The sequence below is a fragment of the Ischnura elegans genome, chromosome 12 (assembly GCF_921293095.1).
Source record: "Ischnura elegans chromosome 12, ioIscEleg1.1, whole genome shotgun sequence".
In the NCBI taxonomy this organism is placed as follows: Eukaryota; Metazoa; Arthropoda; class Insecta; order Odonata; family Coenagrionidae; genus Ischnura; species Ischnura elegans.
In genome coordinates this window covers 88,607,027-88,630,823 of record NC_060257.1, presented here as the reverse complement: position 1 = coordinate 88,630,823, position 23,797 = coordinate 88,607,027, and the positions used below count along the sequence as shown (strand labels likewise).

The 23,797-nt window shown below is 37.9% G+C and overlaps 3 protein-coding genes across 3 annotated transcripts in view; 2 read left to right on the top strand and 1 right to left on the bottom strand.

The window, feature by feature from the left end:
* Positions 1-11,299, top strand: part of LOC124169432 (neuroblastoma-amplified sequence-like) — a 37,504-nt gene extending 26,205 nt beyond the window's left edge. The window contains exons 34-43 of the mRNA XM_046548027.1: positions 421-605; positions 712-893; positions 3,590-3,807; positions 4,028-4,150; positions 4,264-4,443; positions 5,412-5,613; positions 7,001-7,251; positions 7,334-7,457; positions 8,199-8,327; positions 8,422-11,299. Coding sequence (XP_046403983.1) covers positions 421-605; positions 712-893; positions 3,590-3,807; positions 4,028-4,150; positions 4,264-4,443; positions 5,412-5,613; positions 7,001-7,251; positions 7,334-7,457; positions 8,199-8,327; positions 8,422-8,694 — 1,867 coding nt within the window. The 3' untranslated portion in view covers positions 8,695-11,299. The remainder of the gene's footprint in view (positions 1-420; positions 606-711; positions 894-3,589; positions 3,808-4,027; positions 4,151-4,263; positions 4,444-5,411; positions 5,614-7,000; positions 7,252-7,333; positions 7,458-8,198; positions 8,328-8,421) is intronic.
* The window catches only part of LOC124169436 (28S ribosomal protein S11, mitochondrial), a 119,875-nt gene that overhangs the window by 51,555 nt on the left and 44,523 nt on the right, over positions 1-23,797 (bottom strand). The window lies entirely within an intron of this gene.
* On the top strand, positions 14,233-21,874 carry LOC124169434 (zinc finger protein 532-like). The gene is made up of 3 exons (XM_046548033.1): positions 14,233-14,578; positions 14,682-14,833; positions 18,672-21,874. Exons 2-3 carry the CDS (start codon positions 14,700-14,702, stop codon positions 21,058-21,060), a joined length of 2,523 nt encoding a protein of 840 aa, XP_046403989.1. The 5' UTR covers positions 14,233-14,578; positions 14,682-14,699; the 3' UTR covers positions 21,061-21,874.

Genomic DNA, 23,797 nt, shown 5'->3' with positions numbered 1-23,797 from the left:
CTTCCGTCATCAGATTCCATTGATGCCTCAGCATCCAAATTTAGCGAAAAGGAGTGAACCGCGAATTAACAAGATAATGAAAGTGTCTGAGTGGTGTCTTGGGAAATATTTGTGGTTTGATTCCCAATCCAGGTTAAATTTTTTTCATGATGACAATTCCATAGTCATTCATTTGATAGATTATAAATTACCACTTGGTATTAGAATTCCTATTGTTTATCAGTCCCATCTGCTGTTTATCTGATTTGCAGTGATGTTGGTTCAGTTTTAAATCATCAAAAGAGGTTGGTCATTAATTAGTATGTACATACATATGTGGGTGTGTGTATTTTTATATGTAGGGAGTTTTTGAGGGAAGGAAATAATTTTTGTTGTGATTGCGTATCTTCTGTGCTTTAGAAAGCTACTATCTCATTCCAGCCTCAACACACATGTGTATCCATTGTTGGATGGTAAAGATTATGAGAAGCTGAATCATTACTTTCTGACGTTAGAGATGTTGATGGAAAACGGCACATCGTGGAAGCCATCTCCTGCAAACAATGTTGTTCTTTCCCCATCGGAACATCTAAAGCTCTTGAAAAGTGTGGTTGCCACTAACTCAGGTATATTTTATGCTTTTTTCCTCTAGGTTATAACTAGCATGAACATCTCTTTGTTTATTCTTGCATTGAAAATTTTGTTTTGATGTATTCTCTTTCTCTCTTGTAGGAATTGATTACAAAGAACTTATCGATAACCCTAATGACATCCTTAAGGCTGTTAGTCCGCGCCTGACAATCAATAATTTGGAAAGCATAGCCAACCTTTTGAAAGGTCTGCACCCTTCCTTAAATTGCTCTGTTCAAGTGGGCAATTTGTACGGACTGTGGGTGAAAAAGTACTTTTTTCAGGTCAGTGCATTACTTTGAGGGAGGGGTATGGCCGATGGAAATCTATGTATCTATCCTTACGTGTTGTCCTCTTCATTTTCACTGGTCTCTAATGGCAATGAATTCTGTTGCTTCTCTGTTTTTTATTCATCAAAAACATTTTTGTGGGAAATCTTTGAAATAAATACCTAATGGCTCAATGGCAGTGCGTGATTAAAATATGTGGGGTTTCACCTCATAGAATTTGTAATTCTTTTCCAACTGAATGCTTATTGAAATACTTGGTGGTGTGTGTGAGTAGAACGTTAACCTTAATAAAATCCACCAGTGCTGTGCGATATGTTGTAATTCTGCTGCCATATTTTTCATCTAAAAATTGCAAAACATTCAACGATTAATTCAGGTATGATGTCATGAATGCAGCTGTTGCTGTAGATCATTGCTATCCTTGTAATTCAGAATTCTTTCCTATGAGTTTCGCAATCTCTCTAGGACATAGGTTGTATTAGCTGCATCACAGGTCTGTGAACACTATGCTATGAGCCCATGCTACTAGGGATGATAACATGGGTGAGGCTATTACTGTATATCAGTACTATCCATGTTATTCAGCATTCAATCCCATGAGTTTTGTCACCTCTAAGACATAGGTTTCATTACCTGCATCACAGATCAGCAAACGGCCATTGCTACGTTGCCATATACCCTCCACTGTTCTTTAGGCTTAGGTGAGCAAGGGTTCTGGGTGGGAAATGCCCACATTTTCAGCCTGCTTGTAGCCCCCTGCTCCGAGCCTCTAACACCGTGACCTTTTCACCAGCAACCCTCAACTTTCACCATCTCTCCCATTCTGTGCCACTTGGATAAAGCAATCTACGTTAGGAAGAAATGGACAATGGGAACGTTTTTGTGCGTTTCACATTCTGACTGTGGAAAAGCCGTTTAACCATCATATGACTTGATGCAGCAGTTTCCCAAAATTTTTATTGCTTCCCGAATATCTTGCACTTGGGCATTTTCGCTCTCTGTGAGGATCTCTGAGGGGCATTTCTTATTAGGGGCCAGCCCTCATGGCTTGGGCTGCCTCCTGGAGTATCCTGTGGTGCTGCCCATTTCGTATTGTTTCCTCCCCGGTCTTCACTGTTAATGTGCCTACAACCCTGCAGGGACACAGCAAGGAATCAAGGCTAGGGGGGTGGGGGGGTTAAGGTGCAACTACCGTTTATGTCTGAATATAGTCCCCCCTTTTTTTCCAAAAATGCCTGTCGTAAAAGTAAAAGGGGGACTACATTCAAATGCATTTTTTTAACTTTTCCCGAAACTGAAGCCTCAAAATTAGGGGGGAGGGGGACTATATTCAGATGGGAACTATATTCGGAGAAATACGGTAATACTGGTGTGTGTGGGGGTATGGAATACCCACCAGGATAAGTGGTAGGTGCGAGATTAATAAATTGCGGAATTTTAAGATAAATGGTTCAAAATGGTGAGTTTTACGGCTTTCTGAGGGATATTATATTAATTCTTACGCTATTTTATTAGTAATATCAATCGAATTGAGTAAAATGGATTAAACTTAAAAATTTCTCTGAGCTTTGTGGGGGTTTTATCCCCCCAAAACTCCCCCCTCACTGCGCCATTGCCTACAACAAGAGCCCAAATGGAGGTCCATCCCTTGGTAAGAAAAAAATATTTTACATGGGTTATATTTAATGGGATTATTATAAGGTTCACTCTCTGAGAGGCACTCGGCCAAACTGGAGGCAAAAATATTTCTTGCTTATTTTGAGTGTGCTGGGACTAACCACAGTGATAACTTTTACAGGAGTCACTGGCACTGATATTTTCTCTGTGGATTTTTTGCACATATTCCTTGCTTCTATCCCATGCAGGCTGCTATTTAATATCATGAAATCCCTCAGTCTCAAGGCTAAAAAAACTGAAACTAATTTAAATTGATTGTTTGTGGGTAATTAATTCTGTGGAATGAATATTTGCAATGTCTCATTTAAAAAGAGGGGAGTGCAGTTAAGCGGTTACCTAGTAGGTAAAGCATTGGGCTTATGATTGAATGGTGTACTTATATCCTGGAAGGGAAGCCTGTGGACTCTCCCAAATAAAAATACTCAAAGTGTGAGGTGGCTCACAGAAATGAAGTGTCCCTTTCTATCCTGAATGTGTGACATTGGTATGCCTGTGACTAAGTCTGGGGTGAGCTCTACCCTCACCTATCCAAACCAACCTTTGTGTGTGATGAATTAAAGTGCCTCTTTTATGTGGGTTGATTTAATACGATTCACTAAAATTCTCCCTCTTTTCTGTTTTCATATTCCTCCTCGCCCCGAATGAAATAACTCTCTGCTTCACATTCCACGATTCCGTCTCTCCATCTCTAAATGCTCTCTGTTCCACCGAATCCCCTCCTAGTTTAACTCCATGGCTTCAAAAATCCCTTCCCTGGACCCATTTTCCTCTGCCACTAGTTACAAAGCCACCTTAAAATGCCATCTGAACAATTCACCATTGTCTTATCAATAGTCCCCCCTTTTATGTTTAAAAATTTTGTTTTCTGTTAGTTTTTATTTATTGTGCTATTGTTTGTTATCTTTTAGGTATTATTTATTTAAGGAACAGCCTATGTAAAAGCCTTTGTGCCGTTTTTGGTGATGAAATGAATAAATATTTCTTGACCTTGAGAACCTATGTTTCTTTTGCAGGAAATGGATAATGCTAGCCACGCGTCAGGCCAAGAAGTGAAGTGGCAAGAGAAGTTCCAGCAATGCAAAGCATATTTTTACAAAATGTTACCCTTCGACATTTTAGACTTCGTTAAAGAAGCATGCTTCTCGGAGAAGAGTCATAAATTGCTGACTATTGAGTGCCGAAAGTGGATGATTAACTCTACTGAGTCATTTTGCAAACTTCAGTGCTCCATGTAATTATACATTTTATTCTCCTTGTTTGTGCTTATTCAAGAGTTTAATTAATTTTTTAGCATTTATTTCTACTTTTTGACGGAATGTGTGTGAGGTATTTAACCCATCGTCCAGTCAAGAGCATCCCATGCAAATAAACTTGATCAAAAATTGCGTGCAAGTGACATTGTGCTAACAAATTGGTGAACCATCGTAATTAGAATGCCATTTATTTTGCAGGAATGACTGGAGTCTAGTAGCCAATGAAATAAGTAAGTGGAAAATGCATTTGAAAAAATTGAGTACCAAAGCAGCTTTAGATGTGTATTCTAGTGGAAGTGAAGATTTAAAGAATTTTTTGAGGTAAAATGGAAATATGTTCTCACTTGTTGGTTTTTTATCCAATTTATATGTGTTAATCTTGAAAGATTAATTCTTAAAGTAAGTTTCATTCTTATGTTATCTATATTTTTCAGGTTGTTGGATTTAGCCCATGTTGATGACAAAAAGGTGTTCAAAACTTTCAAACTGGCTGTTTGTAGTTCAGAACCGTTTAGTTCTATAGAATTTTTGCTCTCACTATCTGTTTCCGAATATTTGCAACCTATAAGTTGTCTGCTGGAGGAATTTTTGAAAGTTTCTGTGAAAGATTTCATGTAAGTTTTACTTCTTACTAAATAATGTTCTCTGATAATTGTTGATCTAAGTAGAGTAAATGTAACAGGAATGCAATGTATAGTATAATATCTCTGAGTGTGTATTTAGAGCATGAAGTGATTTCAGAAATAGTGCCCAAAAAATGCCTCGAAAATGTTTCTTGAGATCTTTTATTTCAAGTGTGCTTTAAAGGAAAACTGTGTATTGCAATTCTGTAATTACATGTACTGTGTTAAGGATCTAAGGTGGAAAAGAGTTATCTGATAAAGAATCAACTGCATCTGGTCTGTAGGCATATGTATATGGATTTATATGAAAGTCGAGTATGATTTTTGTGTGGCGAATTTCTCTCCGAGAGTTATTTTACCTCGGCTCTCTCTTAGTGGAACATTTTAATGTCTGATTACTCCAGATTGCAGATTACCTCCAGGGGTCAGATTCTGTTTCATGTCCAAAATTATAACATTAAGGTATAATAATGAATAGCAGGTCAGAAATAGTTAGTCTATCTGCCAAACCTGAAATGTTTTTGATCACCCAATGAATTATGCCAGCGTATGTATGCTGATTGAGGGCAGAATTCGAAAAATAGAACTATCCAGGCAGTATAAGATACACTATTTTATAGTAGCGTATTGGCAATATGAAAATCAGAATAATGGCACACCTCTTTAAAAAAAATCTCTTTAAGCTCTTGTGTTGGGAATATGTATGGATTGTGATGATTCTGACATTTTTTGCCTTGGAATTTACTTGGCTTAATATTTTTATTTATTTTATTATTATTTAGTCTAATCATGTTCCATGAGTGTAATAAATGATGGTTATTACACAAGATTAAGTCAATCAAAGTGGGCCTTCATGCAACATAAACTATCAGAATAGTATACTTCATATTTTGTGATTTTGTAGTGTTCATCTACACTGTGGCTGGATATTTGATTTCCCTATTTCCTCCATTCTTTAGTGCACTTGAAGATAGCTCTGACCATACAAGTAAACAAGAAGCTGTAGCATTTGTGGAGGCAGTTTTATCAAGACTTCAGGAAGGTTTTGATGGTGGAGTGGTTTTTGATCTGGAATCTAGTTTATGGAAGGATTTACAAATGCTTTGTGCTAGTATGAGTCTTACTCCAACTCTCAGACTCCAGGCATTGAAGTTGATTCAGGTAAGTTAATGTACAGGTGCACTGTAGGAGTTCATTATAGTGTGTACAGTGTATGGCAAGAATCCCACAATTGCTGGTTATCGGAGATGTTTTGATTGGATGATGAGAAGGCCCATTAAGGTTATTTTAATGTAAATTCTTGCCTTTTCAAGTGGTTTTTCTAAAAAAACTATGATATGCTAAGTAAAATTCTACCAGTGGTTATTAACTTATTTAGGATTACTAGTCAGCTACAACTAAGAATACAAAATTAGAGCCATTTCTGCGGTTGAGCAATTTTTGCAATCTATACCATTTTTCCGAACTGATGGCGGCTGACCGTGAGCGTGCTCGAAACCCACCCACTCTTCTAGCCAATCACAGGAGAGCGACAGGAGAAAGTGTGGAGGAGGCAGCAGTCTCTCTCCGAACTCCGTGCAGTGCACATCGCTCTCCAGCTAGCAGTGTTGCCAAGCTGAATCTTTGGAGATTGCACAGTGCTCGTCCTGCCGCCCCCGAAAGTACTGTTATTCCCAAGGCTGGCAACGCCAGCCGGCCAGATGGAGGGGAGCGGAGGGGAAAAGGGAAGGGGATGGAGGGGAAGGGAGAGGTGGAAGGGGCAGCGCTTCTGATTGGCTACTTGCCATTTTCTACCCAGCCGCCATCAGTTCGGAAAAATGGTACATATAATACTTACATAACATAATACATATTTGGGAAACGTAATATATAATTCCCCTGAACAAATAGTAATTTTTGAAGATTTTTTTAAATATGAAAATTTTCAAGGTACTAAAAATGTCTGCGTACAATTCTTCAAACCTCTTCTAATTGTGCTCAAGAGTGAATCCGTAAGCCACTAAACTACCCCGAGGATATAAAATATTTATTGATTGATAATTTTCTGTTACTCCTATTTTCTTTCTTATTTTTCCTCAAAATATTTCTGCTTCTGATTATAAAAAGAAATGAATTAAAAGGCTGTTGGAAATCAGCCACATGCATCAATTCTAACATGCAGTTTCAACTAGTTGAACATAGTTTAGAAATGCACAACGGGCACGGTTTGAACTAGAGTATGATCACTGCCCATACTATAGTTATCACCAGATGCTTTTACTTGCACTCATCAGATGGCTATAACATTTTTTATGGCTCTTTGATGTGTAGTAATGAACTCTGCCACCGTATGTGTATATATACTTGTTTGAATTGGATTAGAGAATTTAAAAAGTTGAAATTAAATCCCGTTTGTAAGGTAGTCTGCATTTGTCAGAGTGCGTTGATTTGATCCATGTGCTTTAATACATGGGTACGAGTTTTACGTCAATCATAATTCAAAACCATTAGAAATCCTATTGCACTCTCTGCATCATGAAAATGTTTGCATTTATACTTTCATTTCCAGGAGCACTACATTCATGACCAGTGTGACAGTGAAAACACTGAAGAACTGGAAAAAAAACTTTTGCTCTATGAGACCCAAGCCATTGTGGCCAAATGTTGGATTAGCGTTGAGGTAAAGTTTTCGGACCTCGAAAAAGAAGAGTCGAGGTCAGTGCTGTTCAATCAGCTGTTGGAGAGCACAAAAGAGTGGACTCAGGTCCACTGCCTGTCTGCTGTCCTCGAGAGGTGGCCAAAGTTCCAAGGGACCCACGAGTATGTTGGCATCTTAAAAACTATGTAGTTTTGTCCGTCCATTGTTAGCAAGAAGCCGTCAATGATTTTCTCTCCTTTTTAGTGACGTCAAGACTAATCCTTGGGTGTCCATTATTAAAAATATGGACAGATTTACCGGACAGACAGATGATGACATTTACCAATTTGTGGAAAATGTTTTTACCAATCATCACCTTGAGGAAAAGGTAAGGAGATAACTTCTATGGCCTGCATTACAGAGATGCCCCTTTAAACTCTTTGCCAATGAGATAGTATCAACCCAAACCACCAATTTCATCATCATCACTGGTCAATAATCCTAGGATTGGTTTGACGCAGTCCTCCACTCAATTCTCCCGTCAGCTAATCTTTTCTCACTGAGAGTGCACATAACATTCAAGTTGTAGTTCGTATTGTACGATCATTGATGCCTTTAATCTACTGCAAAAGAATTTATTGAAGAATACTCTCACAGATAGCATCCAGTAACGTTAAAAACAATTCCATAAAGAGAAATAATGGTAGAAAAACCAAAGTAAATGTTTGGTGAAATTCATTAAAAATTCTTGAAATTGCATAATTCGATACATATCATGAAATGCCAGATTTTTGGTCCCAATGACTTTGTCAAGCATTTACGGTTTCATCCTGAGGGTATAGGCCACCCATGGGTTTGCTTTTGTGGGGTTTCACGGGGTTGCACATATTTGGCCTATGTTGGTAACTCTGGTGATACTTTATATTTACTGTATATTAGTTCTCATCTTAACACAAAAATGGATGAGGCAGTGATACCCCAATATCTGCTGACGAGATTTGATTGCAAGGGCTGTTCAAGAAAGTCTGTTAGAAAATGTTTTGTGATACTAATGGTCAGGCAGCCATGGAGGAGAGGTGGAGCACTGGAGCGACCTTCACTACCTAATGGTCAATTTCTACTCTTTTAGGATGTTGATGAAGCCTTATCTGAAATGGAGCAGTGGAATAATTATCCTGTACTAGTTCATTCATTGCTTCTCCTGGAAGGTGGAAGTTTCCATGAAAAAGCTATTGACATTATTTTAAATATGTCACAGGTTGGTATCAATCTGATGGATAATAATTTCTTTAACAGAACAACATACTTTTGGAACTTATAATGGTCAATGATCCCATTTGTTTTCATTTTAGGAGCAGGCATTTAGCCTCAAGAGAAGCACTTTGTCCCTCATAATCAGGAAGAAATTAGTTACGCATATTGTGGGCTCTAAAATTTTTAACGATTGTATCCAGCAAATCTTAGATTGCAAAGAAGAAGATAATTCTTTAATAAATGAGGTGATTGAGGAACTAAAAACATCTGGAAAAGTTGCAGAAGCTGGAATACTATCCTTACAATCAAAATATGTTCCTAAATCCTTGCAAGTCTTTTCATCCGCTCTGTCTATTATGTATAAACCTTGAGTGTATTGCACTGCCTTATATTTGCAGTTATCGAACTGTGGAATACCGTCAAAAATAGGACTCAAGGTATTTTAAAATGATATTTATTGTAAATTAATTTGGCTGTGACCATGTAGCGAGTGTGCTCGCTCGCTTGCTTTGGCATATTCATATTTGGGTGATTTCTTTGTTAAAGTGTGAAGGGCAATTAAATTTTATTATTGTGTAAAGTGTTTGCCATTTGGATAATTATTTTATGACTATCGGGTTTATAATGCTCTGCAAATAATGCAAACCCTTGCCTTATTAGGCTAATCCATGGAAACGTAAGTTTGCATCTTGTGTATATAAATACGAATTATTAATGTTGCACATTCCTATCAAGTGTATCGCACTAAGTAAGAAGTTGATGGAATAACTAATTTTTTGTGAATATAATTTCCATTTTATCAAATCATAGACGCAATACAAATGGTGACTGAATGCAGTGAGGAGTTTCTTCTATGAAAAATATCAGAGAAGATTTCTCTATTTGTTCCAAAGTACGTTTTTGTAATCTTTCCATGATTTATGATTAGAGAATTTGATACAAATGATTGAATATTATTTACATTCTGTGCTGCCTGAATTACGGCTGTATCAGCAATTGCAAAAATGGAATTATATGTCATAGCCAAAGAGAATTTTTTGCTTTTTTAGGTCGCTAGGTCGCTAATTTTTTGCCCCATTTATGTACATACATACTTGCAAAAAGTTAACGTCAAGTGACTATCCAAGCTTGCTAATTTTGGCAGTATGGAATAGATATGAGTACATAATCATTAAAAATCATGATGCCATGTATTTCATTAGATATTCCATTAACAGTGACATTGCATCCATAATCATTTTCAATGTGTTAAGCATTTATAACATTATGAAAGACATTTAATTGATGCAGATTATATTTCCGAACTTATGACGATAACATATACCACCCCAAAAAGTTAAAAACATTGCATATATTTTTCGGTATGTATCATCATGTGTGGCAGCCTTTGTTAATCCTTTAGGTTTCCTATTCACTGAGGTGATTCAAGTGGATTTTGAACCTTAGTTTCAATGTGAACCTTAAATTTTGCTGATGTGAGACTTAATTTCTCTATGGCATGCGTTATGTTTGAGCTCAGATATGTGGGCTATGAAATGGCGATTTAACTTTATCTTTCTCTTTTTTCAATCAATTACTTCTATATTAATTTCCTGTTCAGTGGTAAACCTTATTTCTTTACCATTTCTCCTTTATGTATCTAGATGAAGCACAATTTCTACCTGTATTTTTTTTCTGCCACTGCTTATCATTACACTCGGTGACTTGCACAACTAGCTTATACGCCACATGATACATGTTTAAATTGCATGTGAATGATTAATTGTTCCATTTGTTGTTCCCTGACTACTGTGAGGCTACAGAGAAATCTCTTATTTTAACAGTAATGATACTGATACCTCTCTCATAAGTTAACTATCTTTCCCAATTAAATCATGCAGTCAATCATTGCACCAATCTATGTGCAACTCTTGTGCCAAATAATTCTGATATTGTGATTGATTAGAATATGGTAAATTTTGGAATTATTCTTATCACTGATGACAAGCAATAACTTTCAGAAGCATTCTAGAAACAAATTGATGTATATTTCTTCAGTTAAAGATTAAAAGTTTAGTGTTAGACTTAATTTATGCTCAAATAATATTACATCATCAATGAATCATAAGTGCTACTAGAAATGACTGGAGAAAAGGAAATTAGGAAGTTTGGTTGTCAATTTTAGACATCTGTTTTGATTGTCAAATGACATGTCTATCTATGTATTCAATGTATTCTCTTCATTTGTGATTTAAATTTCATACCAAGTACATAACACTAAACCTTAATGAAGTTTAAGACTACAGAGGTATCAAAATTTAAATTTCTTGTGTATTCAAAGTTTTAAGCTAAGAATAGATTACAGGAGGCTTACACCTCGAAGGGAGATAAAAAATTATTTGTTTACCATGTAAAATCAGGAAAAACTGGAAATATATTTGTATCTCATGCCAATTTAACCATTGTTATAAATATTATGTCACTCTGGCAGTTATTTTATCAAAGATTTCAACAGGTATTGCATTAGGTGTGATGATGTGTTGGTTATATGAAAATCGTGTTAGATATATTCCTAATAAGTGCTATATTTAAAAGACATTCAATCTGCATCACCACTTTTATTGTACGTATTGTTTTAATCTTCGCCCTCTATCAATTTATCAAATGGAGTTTCAATTTCTGTTCACCCTGTATAGTACCTAAGTGTGTAATCAATTATGAGTGTATTCTGTGAGAGAGAACTGATATCCCATCACTTCCTGCCTTCCATCCTTTTGAGAGCACTTTATTTAAGCCATGTGAATTGTCACTCCAATTCTTATAACTATGAGTGTATCTGTGTGCAATGTATAAAATAAATGATGCTATGGTAAACGAGAAGCTTACCCAAGAATGGTGCTTTGCCTCAGGAGTGTCTATGGTATTTCAGTATTTGTATATATCTTTGGAGCTTTTGTATTTATTTCGGTGTCAAAATAAATTTACTGCAGAGATGCACGACAAATTTCTTTTATTTTTCTATCACCCACAATATTGAGTCCACGCATTTAAGAATGGGATCCTGAAATTTGGGAATTTCCAACTTGTTTGGCCATACCAAAGTTTGGAAAGATATTTTCTGAAAATTTTCAATTGGGAAATATGTACTTCTTTTTTACTGTTTAGGATTACTGTCTGAAAGTATTTTGATAGAATGTAATGGCTTGTTTTATTCGTCTTTGATAACCGTCCATTTGCCAAAGCAATATTTCATCTGAAGGTAGAGTGTTGAGAATCACGATCTTCATTTCCCCACATGGGCGTACCCAGCGAGGGGCAGGGGGCCATTATTTTTTCAAGGAAATAATCTCATAAACTAATGTCACAACTTGGTCTGTTCCCCCCTAGACCATGGCTTGCCCCCCCCCCCCCCCCAGTTATGATCCTGGGTATGCCCTTGTTTCCCCACAGACATTAATTCTCTCACAGATACTTCTTTAGACTATTTTGTTCATTTCCAAGCCTTCCAAGGAAAGAGTTACAACTAGAAAAAGGAATGGAAAATAAGTGTGCTTTGCCAAGGCTATTTGAGCCAATAGAATAAAAAAGGATTAGGCAAAGAAAGGACAATGCTGTTATGATTGGTACCCATCTGGGATTCTTATGTTCCCTAAAATGTTTATTGTATACGTAGCATACTCTGATAATAATTCTCATACTCTAAAAATTAAACCAAGTAGTAAACTAAACCCCTAGACTGTTGCGATGAGAAGTAATTGTATATGGGTTTGGTATGAAGAGGTTTTCTTCTAAGCAATTCAGAAAGGGCAGTTTGTTATTTTAAAAAACTAGAAATATGGACCTTTGGAGGTGTCCAATAATTGTGCGAGGCAATTCTTCGACCCTCCCTGACCTCGCCTAGTGATATGTTGCGAACTTTGGCTTGGATCCCTCCCTCATCCCTTATAATCTCATGTGAGATTTTTCAAAATATGTACGTATATTTAGTGCAGATATGTTAATCTGTATTTAATTGAGTTGGATTTATTTAAAATCAAAATTTGCTTATATATCTTTATTTAAGACAAAATACTGTAAAACGATTAAATACTTTAAAGAGAACTATTGAAAGTCAGTCATAAAGAAAATTATTCTCATGAATTTATGGGGATTCATGATTAGCCTTTACAGTGATCACTGGAAACAACATGATTTTCATTAAAATTACATGCTCCTTCAAACTCACTCCAATTGAGCCACTTTATTTTGCTGTTGCTTGCATACAAGCTCACTATCAGTAGCTCCATGTGTGACCATTTGCAGCTCTTGCTTGAGTGCTGAATAGCTGGGGAATATTCAATATTTATAATAAGACATACATAGGTTCCTTTCCGATTATAACCATAGTGATTTCTCTGTACCCACTGGTACGTTATACATATGTCAAGCATTTATAATTGATCCCCTCTGGACAAGAGTAGTGCTCTGCTCACTGTGTGCTGGCGAGTTAAATGCCTCGGAGGAAAAATTACTTGGATCCCATGCAACATTCGTAGAAATGGATAATAAATGGCACCCAGTGGCTTTGAGATTTTGAAAAGTGTAACACAGCCTTGAGGATGGGAGGCAAGTCGTCTCCCAAAACATCGGCTTGTATAAAAGCATTAACCTGGCTGCAAACCCGAGAAATATTCACCAGGAAAAATTCAAATCGTTTAATATCCAGTGGGATTTCTTGAAAACTGGAGAAATACAACATATGGACTGTGAATTTATCACTGAATAAACTTAGGAGCCAGATAGTTCGTGTAAAGGACTCGGAACTTTGACGGCCTGAAACTATACCTGGTGTCTACCACATGTGTACCATGAGAGTGCGGAGAGGTGCATTGGAGAATCGAGTAAAACCATCAAATCAAGGACAAAGGAACACCAGCAGCACCTCCGACTGGGCCAACCTGATAAATCTATGGTTGCAGAGTATTCCATTGACCTCGACCATGCCAGTCAATGGGCGGAAACAACACTCTTGGGCCATTCCAAAGGTTATTGAGACCGAGTTACAAATGAGGCGATGGAGATCGACCTTGAGAGTAAAAATTTTGATGGAGATGAAGGATTTCACTTCAGTAGGCACTTGAACCCTATCCTAAATATGGCAGGAAAAAGCAAAAATGTGTTCACCAATAGGGACCATCCTCACCTGAGTGAGACACTATATAAACCTGGCCACTTGAGAAACGGCATCAGTAGCCCTGCTGGCGATGAATAAGTCGTTCATCAAACCGGCGCTAAGGATGGAGATGGAGGATCTAACTCGAATGTAATTAACGTCCTCACAAGGTATGCTCACAAGTGTACTCATTATCGCCATCGATTCCCCATTTCACTGAAAACCGATATAAAATGACTTTACTATAAAAGAATCTTTTCAAGATTCAACGCGTCCGTATGAATACTGAAGGGGGGAGGCAAGCATCGGAACTGAGGGGGCCACGGAACACGATGGTAGTAAAGGCTCTTTTGTCAATAGGTATGAACGGTAGGAGATAGCCCAACTTGAAGAGTCATAGTCCGTTCTTCCTATGGAGAACTACTTGAAGTATAATCGCCGTCAGCCAAATTTTGAGCGGCTGATCTTCGCAAGGACTCCCGTCTGCAGTAAGACAGGCCAATTTAAGTATATCTCCCGATAACTAAAATGGCTTTCCAGAAAAAGTGAAAGCCATGAAAAATGTAGTATTAGGGGCATTTTCTTTCAGCATTATTGAGGTGTTAGGCCATAATCTTCTATGTTTCCCAGAAGTTTTCGGTATTACTGTCGAAGCTGATGGTACTGCGTTTACAGCGCCACACAGCGGCTGATCATAGCAGAGCTTCACACCCCTCCCTTTATTTGGAAATGGTACGATTATATCGCGGTAATTTTAGCTGTAAACGAGTATAAATGGAGCACTGATAATGAATATTGACATAACGGATTGAAAAATGGTTCAAGCTCAGTCTTTTTACCAGTCATATCTCAAATTAAATCGCCCTATGCCGTGTGTTGGTACGACTGCAAGTACAGGCAGAGACATCTATGAAAGCCTTTAACCTTTGGCGATCCTGAAAAACTATTCCCTTAAATCAGCTCTAATTAATCGTTTACCGGGATATTAGGGAAGTCGAAACGGTGCTGTTGGTGGAAATATATTTTTTTCATCGGGAATAACAATTTTGGACAGACGTTGCCTTTGTAAACTGTAGTTGGACTCGAAGTTCGTTTCCTAAACCAAGGGACTAGTGGGCAACTGAGTAAGTGCTGTTGATACTATCTGCAGCTATTTGTGAATGAGCCAATACAGCTACTGCGATTTGGAAGGGTCACTTTTATCACTGTACCATTTAACTATTTCAGCCATCAGCGTCCAGCATTATGGACGTTAAGGAGGGCAGCGGTAGCGATGAAATATTCTCTTGTGTTGCCCGACCATACCGACCGCCTTCTTATGCCGACTTCGCGGGAATTGAATCAATCATATTTCATAAATGCTCGGATTGTGGCGACCGGTGAGTTTACTTCTCTTTTCGGTGAACTGGGTGCCGGAGACAAAGTAATGCAATTCGTTGCACTTCCGACGACTCTGTGATGTTGACTCGAGACGAAACTTGAGTTCTTTTAGCGCATAATTCCACGATTTCTGCAGTACCTACTTGAAGGCTGTCTCGCGTTAACTAGTGGAAGGAAATACGTGCATATGAGAGTTACAGCTATGGTTTTCAAGGTCATAAGCAAGCCACTGATTACGGAATGACTGTACTGTGATCAAACACAATGTTGACGGTAGTCGCTGATGTTAGGGGAATACGGGGGTGCCTAATACCATACGATAAGTTGAAAAATAAACTTGTTGAAGTGTTGAATACGCTCGTTAAAAAGAAGGTGGTATGTATTTACGATGGGCCCGTATGGTTGTGTTACGGTAACCGAGGTATCAATGTTGAGTCTATGGCGTATTATGGGTAACGTTGGTGTTGAAGAAACTACATTCTTTTTGTTTTTACTGTATTAGCCGTAAACATAGCGGCACTACCTGCGAATCAAGTAATTTGTAGAAATGTAAGCAGCCACGAACACTTTTGGGTAATGCATTAGAGCACATTTGTTGTTTTTATCAATTTCCATTAATGGAAGTAACAGAATCATATTGGCCTTACCTATGCTCAGTTACTATAGAATTATCAATTTCATTCTAGAAAGTGTAGGTAGACTGTGAAGATTGTCGATTGTTTGGCATTGTTGGGAAAAAAATCATCTCTTATGTTGTCTTATGCAATTAAAATCCTTCATGTCGTTAATTATTGCTAATAGGAGAAGATGCCCAAGAAGGAAAATTATTGGAGAATATTACTATGACCATGGTAATAAATTGTTTGTCTTCAATTATTTACTTGGCGTTTACGCATAAAAATGGCGTTTTTTTCCCTAATATGTATATGGAATGAGACTGTGTGCATATTGTTTGCAACTTTCAGCATCAGTGTAGAATAATGATTGAGCTAGGTTATTAACTGATCTCCAAGTAAGTCTTGTAAATGTCAAAGGTATTAAAAACTTAAAGTTGTAACCCTGTGGCTATTCCATATATTGAGGGTAGATCATATAGGAGTTAATGGGACCCCCCAATTGGCAATTGATGGTTATTTAGCTTATGACATTTGTTTAAATAATCCATTGGCCTAGCTGGACACAATTCAGAGCTGATCCTAGGCATTTTTCAGGTGCAAGTAAATTTTAATAGGGTAGTTTCCTTCATAAAAAAAAACGAAATTCATTGATTGCTATTCGTTACCCACCATAAGGGTTTTTATAATATAGAAATTATTTGGTTTTATGAATCCCAGTTTAGACGAATGTTAATGGTCAATTTTAACCTCATTTGAATAAGGCCAGATTGGCGCCCATGCGATTTCACTCCACGTGACATCACAGGGACCTAGTTTCTATACGGGTAGATAGTAGTTTTACATCGTCTGAGATTACCAATGCATGCATGAGTCACAGAGCTCAGGGAAACATCTCTTAATAATCACTTATTAAAATTGTCTCAGGTCGGAAAATTTCCTTCGTTTGATAAGGTAGTAATAATCCATATTTAAGCCAAGCGTCACCTGCTAGCAGGGTAGTCTGCTACCTGCTAGCAGCCTGCGTTGTATAAGCTCTCAAGCCTCGCCCCAAGGTCACCTCACAGGGCGGCAGTGGGAACCAGAAATATGTCACACGGACTTTTCCCATCATTCCTACTTAGCTGTCGCGTTTTTGTGCGCTTGAAAATTTTCACTTTTCGTTTAATCGCGAAAAATAAATATATTGTCATTCGAAAATCTAAGAGCGTGAAATGGAAGTAACAGAATAATAATCTCCAGGAGTAATAATCTTTCGATTTAGGCAATAAAAAATGATAGGAAACCACCGTATTTCAGTGCTAACCCTCCCCCTTAAGGAAAACTCCCAGGAAAAAGGTTTGTATTCATGAAAAAAATTAATATGGGAAGCAAAATAAATTGATTTTTTGGTATGTTTTTCTTAAATCTCTGTTAGTAATCTAAGGCAAGTTTCAAATGAGACAGTTTCTCATGAATTGTCACCAACTGCAACTTCTGTGACTCAAAATACATGACTGTGTTTTTTTTTTGAGTTGAGGTTGTCCGAGGGCAAGGAATGGTGTGGATGGCATCGGTTTGAGATTCCAAGGTGATGTGGCTTAAAGAATGTTCCCTAATGGCCTCTAATTTTCTGAGCCATTTCTCAGAAAGATATTATCTCAAGTTATATTAGCCTATTTGGTTTCAAAATACAAGAGTAGAAAACAATGTTAATATTATTTGCATTACAAGCTAGGGGATTCTCTTCTCAATATTTCCTTTCATCAGGACTGCCATATTCTGCTGTCCTGACCACCAAAATTGCATTTTAGGACAAAAATTATTTTAAGTATATATAATTCATTGTTTCAATTTATATGGGCCCTATTGGAAATATTAAATTGAAATGTTCAATTGAAAAGTGAGAAATTTTAATTGAAAAAAATTCAATTGAAAAATTTTGGGGAGGGGGGTAAAGATTGAACCCTAAGGTCCTTGGCCCTTGGGGTTCAACCTCTACCCCACTCCCTCAAAATGTTGGAAGGGGCAGTCACGTTATGTACCCCCTCCGACCCTCAAAAAAAGCCCTCCCCCCATCTGATGGTTTTCTGGCCCTTTGCATCTGAGATTAAAGACTAGTAGAGAGGGGGCCCTCTTCCATAAGCATGTACACTAGGGCGGATCGGAAAAATTGATTTTTTTTTTTTCAAATCCATCTGGCTCAATGAGAAAAAGGTGTGGAACCGTTCAAAAATAAGGCCTGAAAATTTTGAGACCTCCAGGAAAACCCCTGACCGTCGCTCAAATGCTATTTAGGGGGGGGGGGGTGTCAAAATTCATAAAATTTAATATTTTATGATCATTCCTAATAGATTTTGCCGAGTTACTTTCCTTTTAGAGCAAGATTTTGTGTATATTGACGTATCTGCCACCGTTTAGCCACAAAATGCCTAATTAGAATCCGTGTCCTCAAAGAAAATACTCAAATGCCCACGCAGCGTCGTGGACACAAGAGCGGCAGTCCGATCCCATCCCCTCCCCGCTCGCTTCTCCCCCTCCCTTGCCTCCAATACAGCAAAATTCATCCTGCGTGTGCTGCTAGGAGGGTGTTCACCTTTGATAATGTAAAGAGGAATATGGTAGAAGGTAAAAAAGTATGCGTAGTGAGACGACTTGTCCCTTATTTTGCACCTCGTCGGCATTAAAGAAATTGATGTTACCAACTTTTAGAGAAGTGATGAAATAATTTTAGATCCAAGAACGCTAATAATGTAATTATTAACGCTATTGGAAATTTGATGCTCATATGTTTTAACTTGGTGATGACCATTAGGTGTCTACTCCATTGGAGGAAATTCTTCAATTGTTCTATGAGATCATTGTCCTTCATCATCAAGTGAGGTCAAACTTTATTATTGGCACTTTCAAATTAGTCACCCTTAGTAACTTCCTCTGACTGTAACTGTAACTCCTCTGTTGACCCTTAATCTCACATTTTTTCCAAAAGAAATTGCGAGGTCACAATTTTTTTTTGGCTTGGTGACGCTATTTTGGTGTTCTGGTTCAACAAAGGACCACTCGATAGGACAATGCTCAGAGGAGCAGAGTTGATGGGAGGCAATTGCGAAGTAAACCCAGCCCTCATGAGACCAATCATTTTGCTCATTCGCAGTGGCACGGATTACATAGTGAATGTATGTATATATGAAAAGATTATTTGCTCCCTTTATGTGTACTGAAATTTAACTTTACTTCATTGCAGCTACTTTCTGGAATCCAGCCTGAACATGCACCTATCCAGAGAAAGTGTTCTCATCACTTATTTTTGTAAAATCTGCGGCAAGAATCTTCAATACAAAAACAAGTGTGTGTTCTTAGCTCACTTGAGGGAGCATCCTGTCAAAAATAAGGATTTGAATGTAATTGTTAGACCTCTTCCAAATTTCTGTGAAGATGTTATCCCGGAGAAAACCAGCCAAGTTGTGATTGACATTAAGAAAAATCCCGAAGATGTGAATGGTGAAACAAAACCCTCGAAAAGCTCTACTCCTAGTTCCAAGCAAGGATTAATGTCTATGACAAAAGTTGTGGACCCCCAACTGCAGATGTCTAGTGGGAATTTGAAATTGGTGTCCACCAATGTTAAGTCGGGGGAAGTGAAGGTCATCATTAGGCCACCAATGAACTCACCTTTGGTAAATAAGAGTGTTGTTTGTAAGGAGTGTGGCTTGAATTATGAAGACATAAGATCTCATTTCCTTGAAGATAACAAGCCAAGTGACACAAGGTGGAAATGCACCTCGTGTGAACTAATCTTGCCCACCAAGTGCAGCCTTAAAGCCCACGCTAGAATTCACTCAAAGAAGGCACCATTTGTTTGCCCCGATTGCATGAAAGAGTTTTCATTCTTCGAGTTGTTCATGGTTCACTTGAAGTATTTTTGCTTTCATTTGGCAAAATGTCCCAGGTTCCGTTGTCAGGTATGTCCTGGCATATTCCCTTCCCTAACGAGCCTTGAAGTGCACCTAGCGTCAAAACATGTTAAGCCCGTTTTTAAATGCATGGCTTGTCCCAGAGCATTTTTTGAGATCAAATTGTTAAATGAGCATAAGCTTGCAAGCCATGGGGGTAAAGTTCCGACCAAGTTTTTTGAGCAGTGCCAGCTGTGCCCACAAAAATTGCTCACCAAAAATTGTTTATTCCTTCATGTCCATGAGCATGTGACAGACAAGGCTTCTTGCTTATATTGTTACAAGTGTACGTGTGGGTTTACCTCTGAAAGCAAGCTAGATTTTGCCTCTCACAATCTCTCGTGTTCAGATTCTAAGAACGATGTGAATGCTGTTGCTTTGGCAAAGCTAGCTAAAGAGAACTTGTCAAGTGAAGCGATCAATGAAAATATACCAAAATCAAAAATGCCCCTCATGGTATGCTTTCCCAATCGTTCTAGCCCGTTGGCTAGCTCAAATTACACTCAACAGCAAAAATCTACTGCTTTTACCACCGTAAAGTCAGCTAATGGTTCGAGTATGAATACACTCAACGGAAAGTTTAAGAGCAACTCAGTAGCATCTGCTTCATCAGAGGACAAAGCTCAGGTTGGTACAAATGAAGCAATTCCTGCATCCATCAACTTAGACCCCAAAACGCTTTCCATGAACACAGTTAGGAAGTACGTTAAGTCATCAACATCTCAAAAAGTGTATAAAGCATGTAGTTGGCATCCTCGCAAGTGTTTGATGTGCCGTAACGAACTGGTCGTTGGTACCCTTAGAGCGTGGAAAAATATTCCTCCCAACTACGAAGGATGCCACAAGTGGAGATTAGGAAGTGAAAGTATGTCCATGAATGTCCTCAAGCCAATATCACCTAATTTGGTGGGTAGAAAATCGTTAAAAAATAACTGCATGGCGTTAAATGGTCCATCTTTTTCAATTGCCAAAATTAAAGATTCAGGGACCCCAAGCACGTATCTGTGTCACATCTGTAAGCACTCAATTCAAATCGACCACAATATTATACAGAAGCACTTTCGTCAGCAACATCCAGATGTTGAAATAATGTCGTTAAAACCATTGGTGCGAAGGTTGGATTTCAGCAAATCAAGCGTTCCATTGGAACTGCTGAGGTTCTCCATGAAGGCATCAAATATGCTGAAGGTAATGGTGAATAAGAGTAGGACTATCGTTGGTCTACCGAACCAGAAGAAAAACATTCCCAAAATTGGTCGACCGAAACTGGTTAAGAATAGGCTGAATAGTGTGGAGATTGTGAAGGTGTGGATGAAGTGCAAGGATTGTTCGTTCCAGACCAAGAATAAGAAGGTGTACAAGAGGCACCTCAACTCTCACAAAAATGCTGGATTTAAGTGTAAGAAGTGTAACTTGGAGTTTGTGTCGGAACCATCTCACAGAATACACTTGATAATGCGGCACGGCATGAAAGTGGAGAGTGAACTCAAAATGGATGGCAGTGAAGGAGGTGCGAACGGAGATTGTGTTTCGGGAGATGCCAATCCATTGGACACTTTAAAATGCAAGGTTTGCCACAAATCTTTTGAGCTATTGAGCGATTTACAAAAACATTTCCGTATTCACGGCATGGCTTTTCTTCTGTTAAACAAGGATGAAACAGTTTGGAGAAAAGTTTAATGGACATTTATTATTTTTATGTTACTGTGGTTACAAATGTATGAGTGTCTATATCTTTTTCTAGCATTTTTGTCTATTGTTTTAAGTTGGATTTATCTGTTGACTTTGATTTTTGGAATATGTTTACATATGTATCTAAATTTTTGCTTTGTTACGTTTTTTAAATGGAGTTAGCCAATGACTGCCAGCCATAAAAAATCAATGTCATGAAAAAGGAAGTAAGCTTTATCTCAAGTAATTAATGTGATTGCAATGATAAATTTTCTGGGAAATGGTGTGCTGAGATACTCCAGATGGAATTTTGTGCCTCTCCCAATTTTATGGTTCGTAAGGAGTTTAGTGTCGAGTAGGTGGTATAATCCCAGTTGGTGCTACATACATGTATAATGTTACGAATATTTGATATCTCAGGAATGATAATGTCATGGATATAATTAACTCCCATCAGTAATGTTATCTTAACCTTTCAATATCCCTCCTGATAGTAGTGTTATAATCTAAAATTTTTTATCAGGCACATCATCGTTATGTTAAATGATGTGCGCATGTGTCATTTCATCATAAGTTTAGACCTGCTCAATTGTATAATTCTGGGAGAAAATGCATGAATGGGTTGCACTAAAAACATTTATTTCATCGAAAAGATTAAGTCTCTGGACCTGATCAGTTGATGTGTTCATGCCATGGTCTTCAAGATCCAGGGCAGTAAAAGAAACAAATTCTATGAAACAATTATTTGTACAATGTTGCTCGTGGTTATTCTCGTTAATTATGAAATGTAACAGTGACCAATTTTCTAATAAAATAGAGCAAATTGAAATTGTGATTCTTCTTTTGAAATCCAACCCTCAAATCCTGAGTGTAAACTTGAGGGCAGATCCAAAAGAAATTCAGAGCCGGGAAGGTATTTTGTACCCAGAATACTCTGCCTCAAATTTTTTTGTTTTCTTTTTGTACCCTGGAACTTCATGTGCCCCTGCGTAGTATTTTAATTAAAACAGATTCAGAAATAGCCCTGGTGCTTATTTTGTGGTATCAAAGTGGCTAAAAATAGGACATGGTTAAAAACACATATAACTTGTTACTTTAGTGTTTGCTAACCTTTCATGAAGTGGTGCCCAAAATCATCTCTTATCTCTGACAATGTCAACATGATGTGGTCATGCAGGTTGCATTCCACGGAAAATGCATTACTTAGCATTCTTTGTGCATACTGGGTACATAACGTGAAGTACAGAACTTTATTTACTCTTGTAAACAGATGGCAACATTGAATTTTAAGCTTAAATTGTCAATAGGAGAGGGAATATGTAGTGCTTAACATAAATTTTTAATTATTATCCAGTTTCCCGAGAAATTAATTCTGTAACAGCATTACACATATCAACAATAATATAATTTTCATTAATTTCTCAGTAGCTTATTTGACTTTAATGAGCTTATAGATTTTTGGTTTTTCAAGATAGTTTGGGAAATTTCACTGATAGGAATGGGTGTGGCTTAAATAAAATCTTGCCGGACTTGGTGTAGTAAAAATAACTCACATTATCATTGCTTCAAATAATATCCAGATATGCCAGTGAATGTCATCCAAGAAAACGTCAGTAATCTCTTTCCAACCCTTCAGTGGTGGTACTCCTTGGGAAAGTGTTTCTGCCTCTTGACTATCTAAGTAGGATGGATGGGGGTCCAAGATAATTTTGGTGCATCTCGACCCCTACCTTTACGAGTGCTGAGAACATAGCCTTCAGGGATACAGCCCACCTCTTCCCCTCATCTTTTGATTGACCCTGTTAAGGATTGCAGATGCACTCACTCAGTTTGATTTGGACCCAGGATTAGTGGGACTTGTAATTGGAACAAATCATAATACAGCTTAAAACCTCAAACCCAAAAAATAGGTCCAAATAATCCCTGAGTCATGGTGACCAAGGATGAAATTTGCCAAATGAAAATATCAATTGGCTCAGCCAGGATGCAAAACTGGATCTCTTGATTGAGGGTCAGGTGTGCTACCAATTAAATTAACCATCCTTCCCAGGCACATCTCAGACTGATTTTACTGACAGACTAGGACGACTTGTGGCTTATTAAGCACTCTCGTGTGCTCAGCAAATCTTATCTCATGTGTCATTGCGTGAAAAAGACATCAACACCTTGTTTGCTAAACTTAGTCTGAGATTTGCACTGCAAGAAGACCGTCAGTTGTAAGCCATGAGTCTAAATCTACGCTAAGACATGATTTTTTTCAAGCTGAATTTTATCCTTTCACATTAGCCAATAATTAATCACCTGCGACCAAGCAAAGTGGATTGTTTTATGTAATGCTTCGAATCGCTGGAGCACATGTGTACTTTTTCAGATTTTGGTCCAAAAAATTTGGGATTTGAGTTGGGACTCATTCAATACAATATTTTTTACATTTCAACAACATTTAGTCGTTAACCCTTTCGCTACTAACGATGAAAATGTGCGGCAGGACGTTTCTTGACCCAGGAGGCGAAAGCCAGCAATTTTCGTCAGAGATTTTTCAACGCAGGCGAACGAATGCCGAAAATATACATTTCCTTGCTCTCCCTCTTTTATGGCGGTCCCGGGTTCGCGAAGTCTTAGTTTCGGGACCCAACACAGTGGAACAGAGGCCGTACCACCGAAATCCGGGAGCATGCACCCGGACCCCTCATATTATATTACCCCTCTTTGTGGTAAGGGACCGCAGTCATACAATTGTTCATTC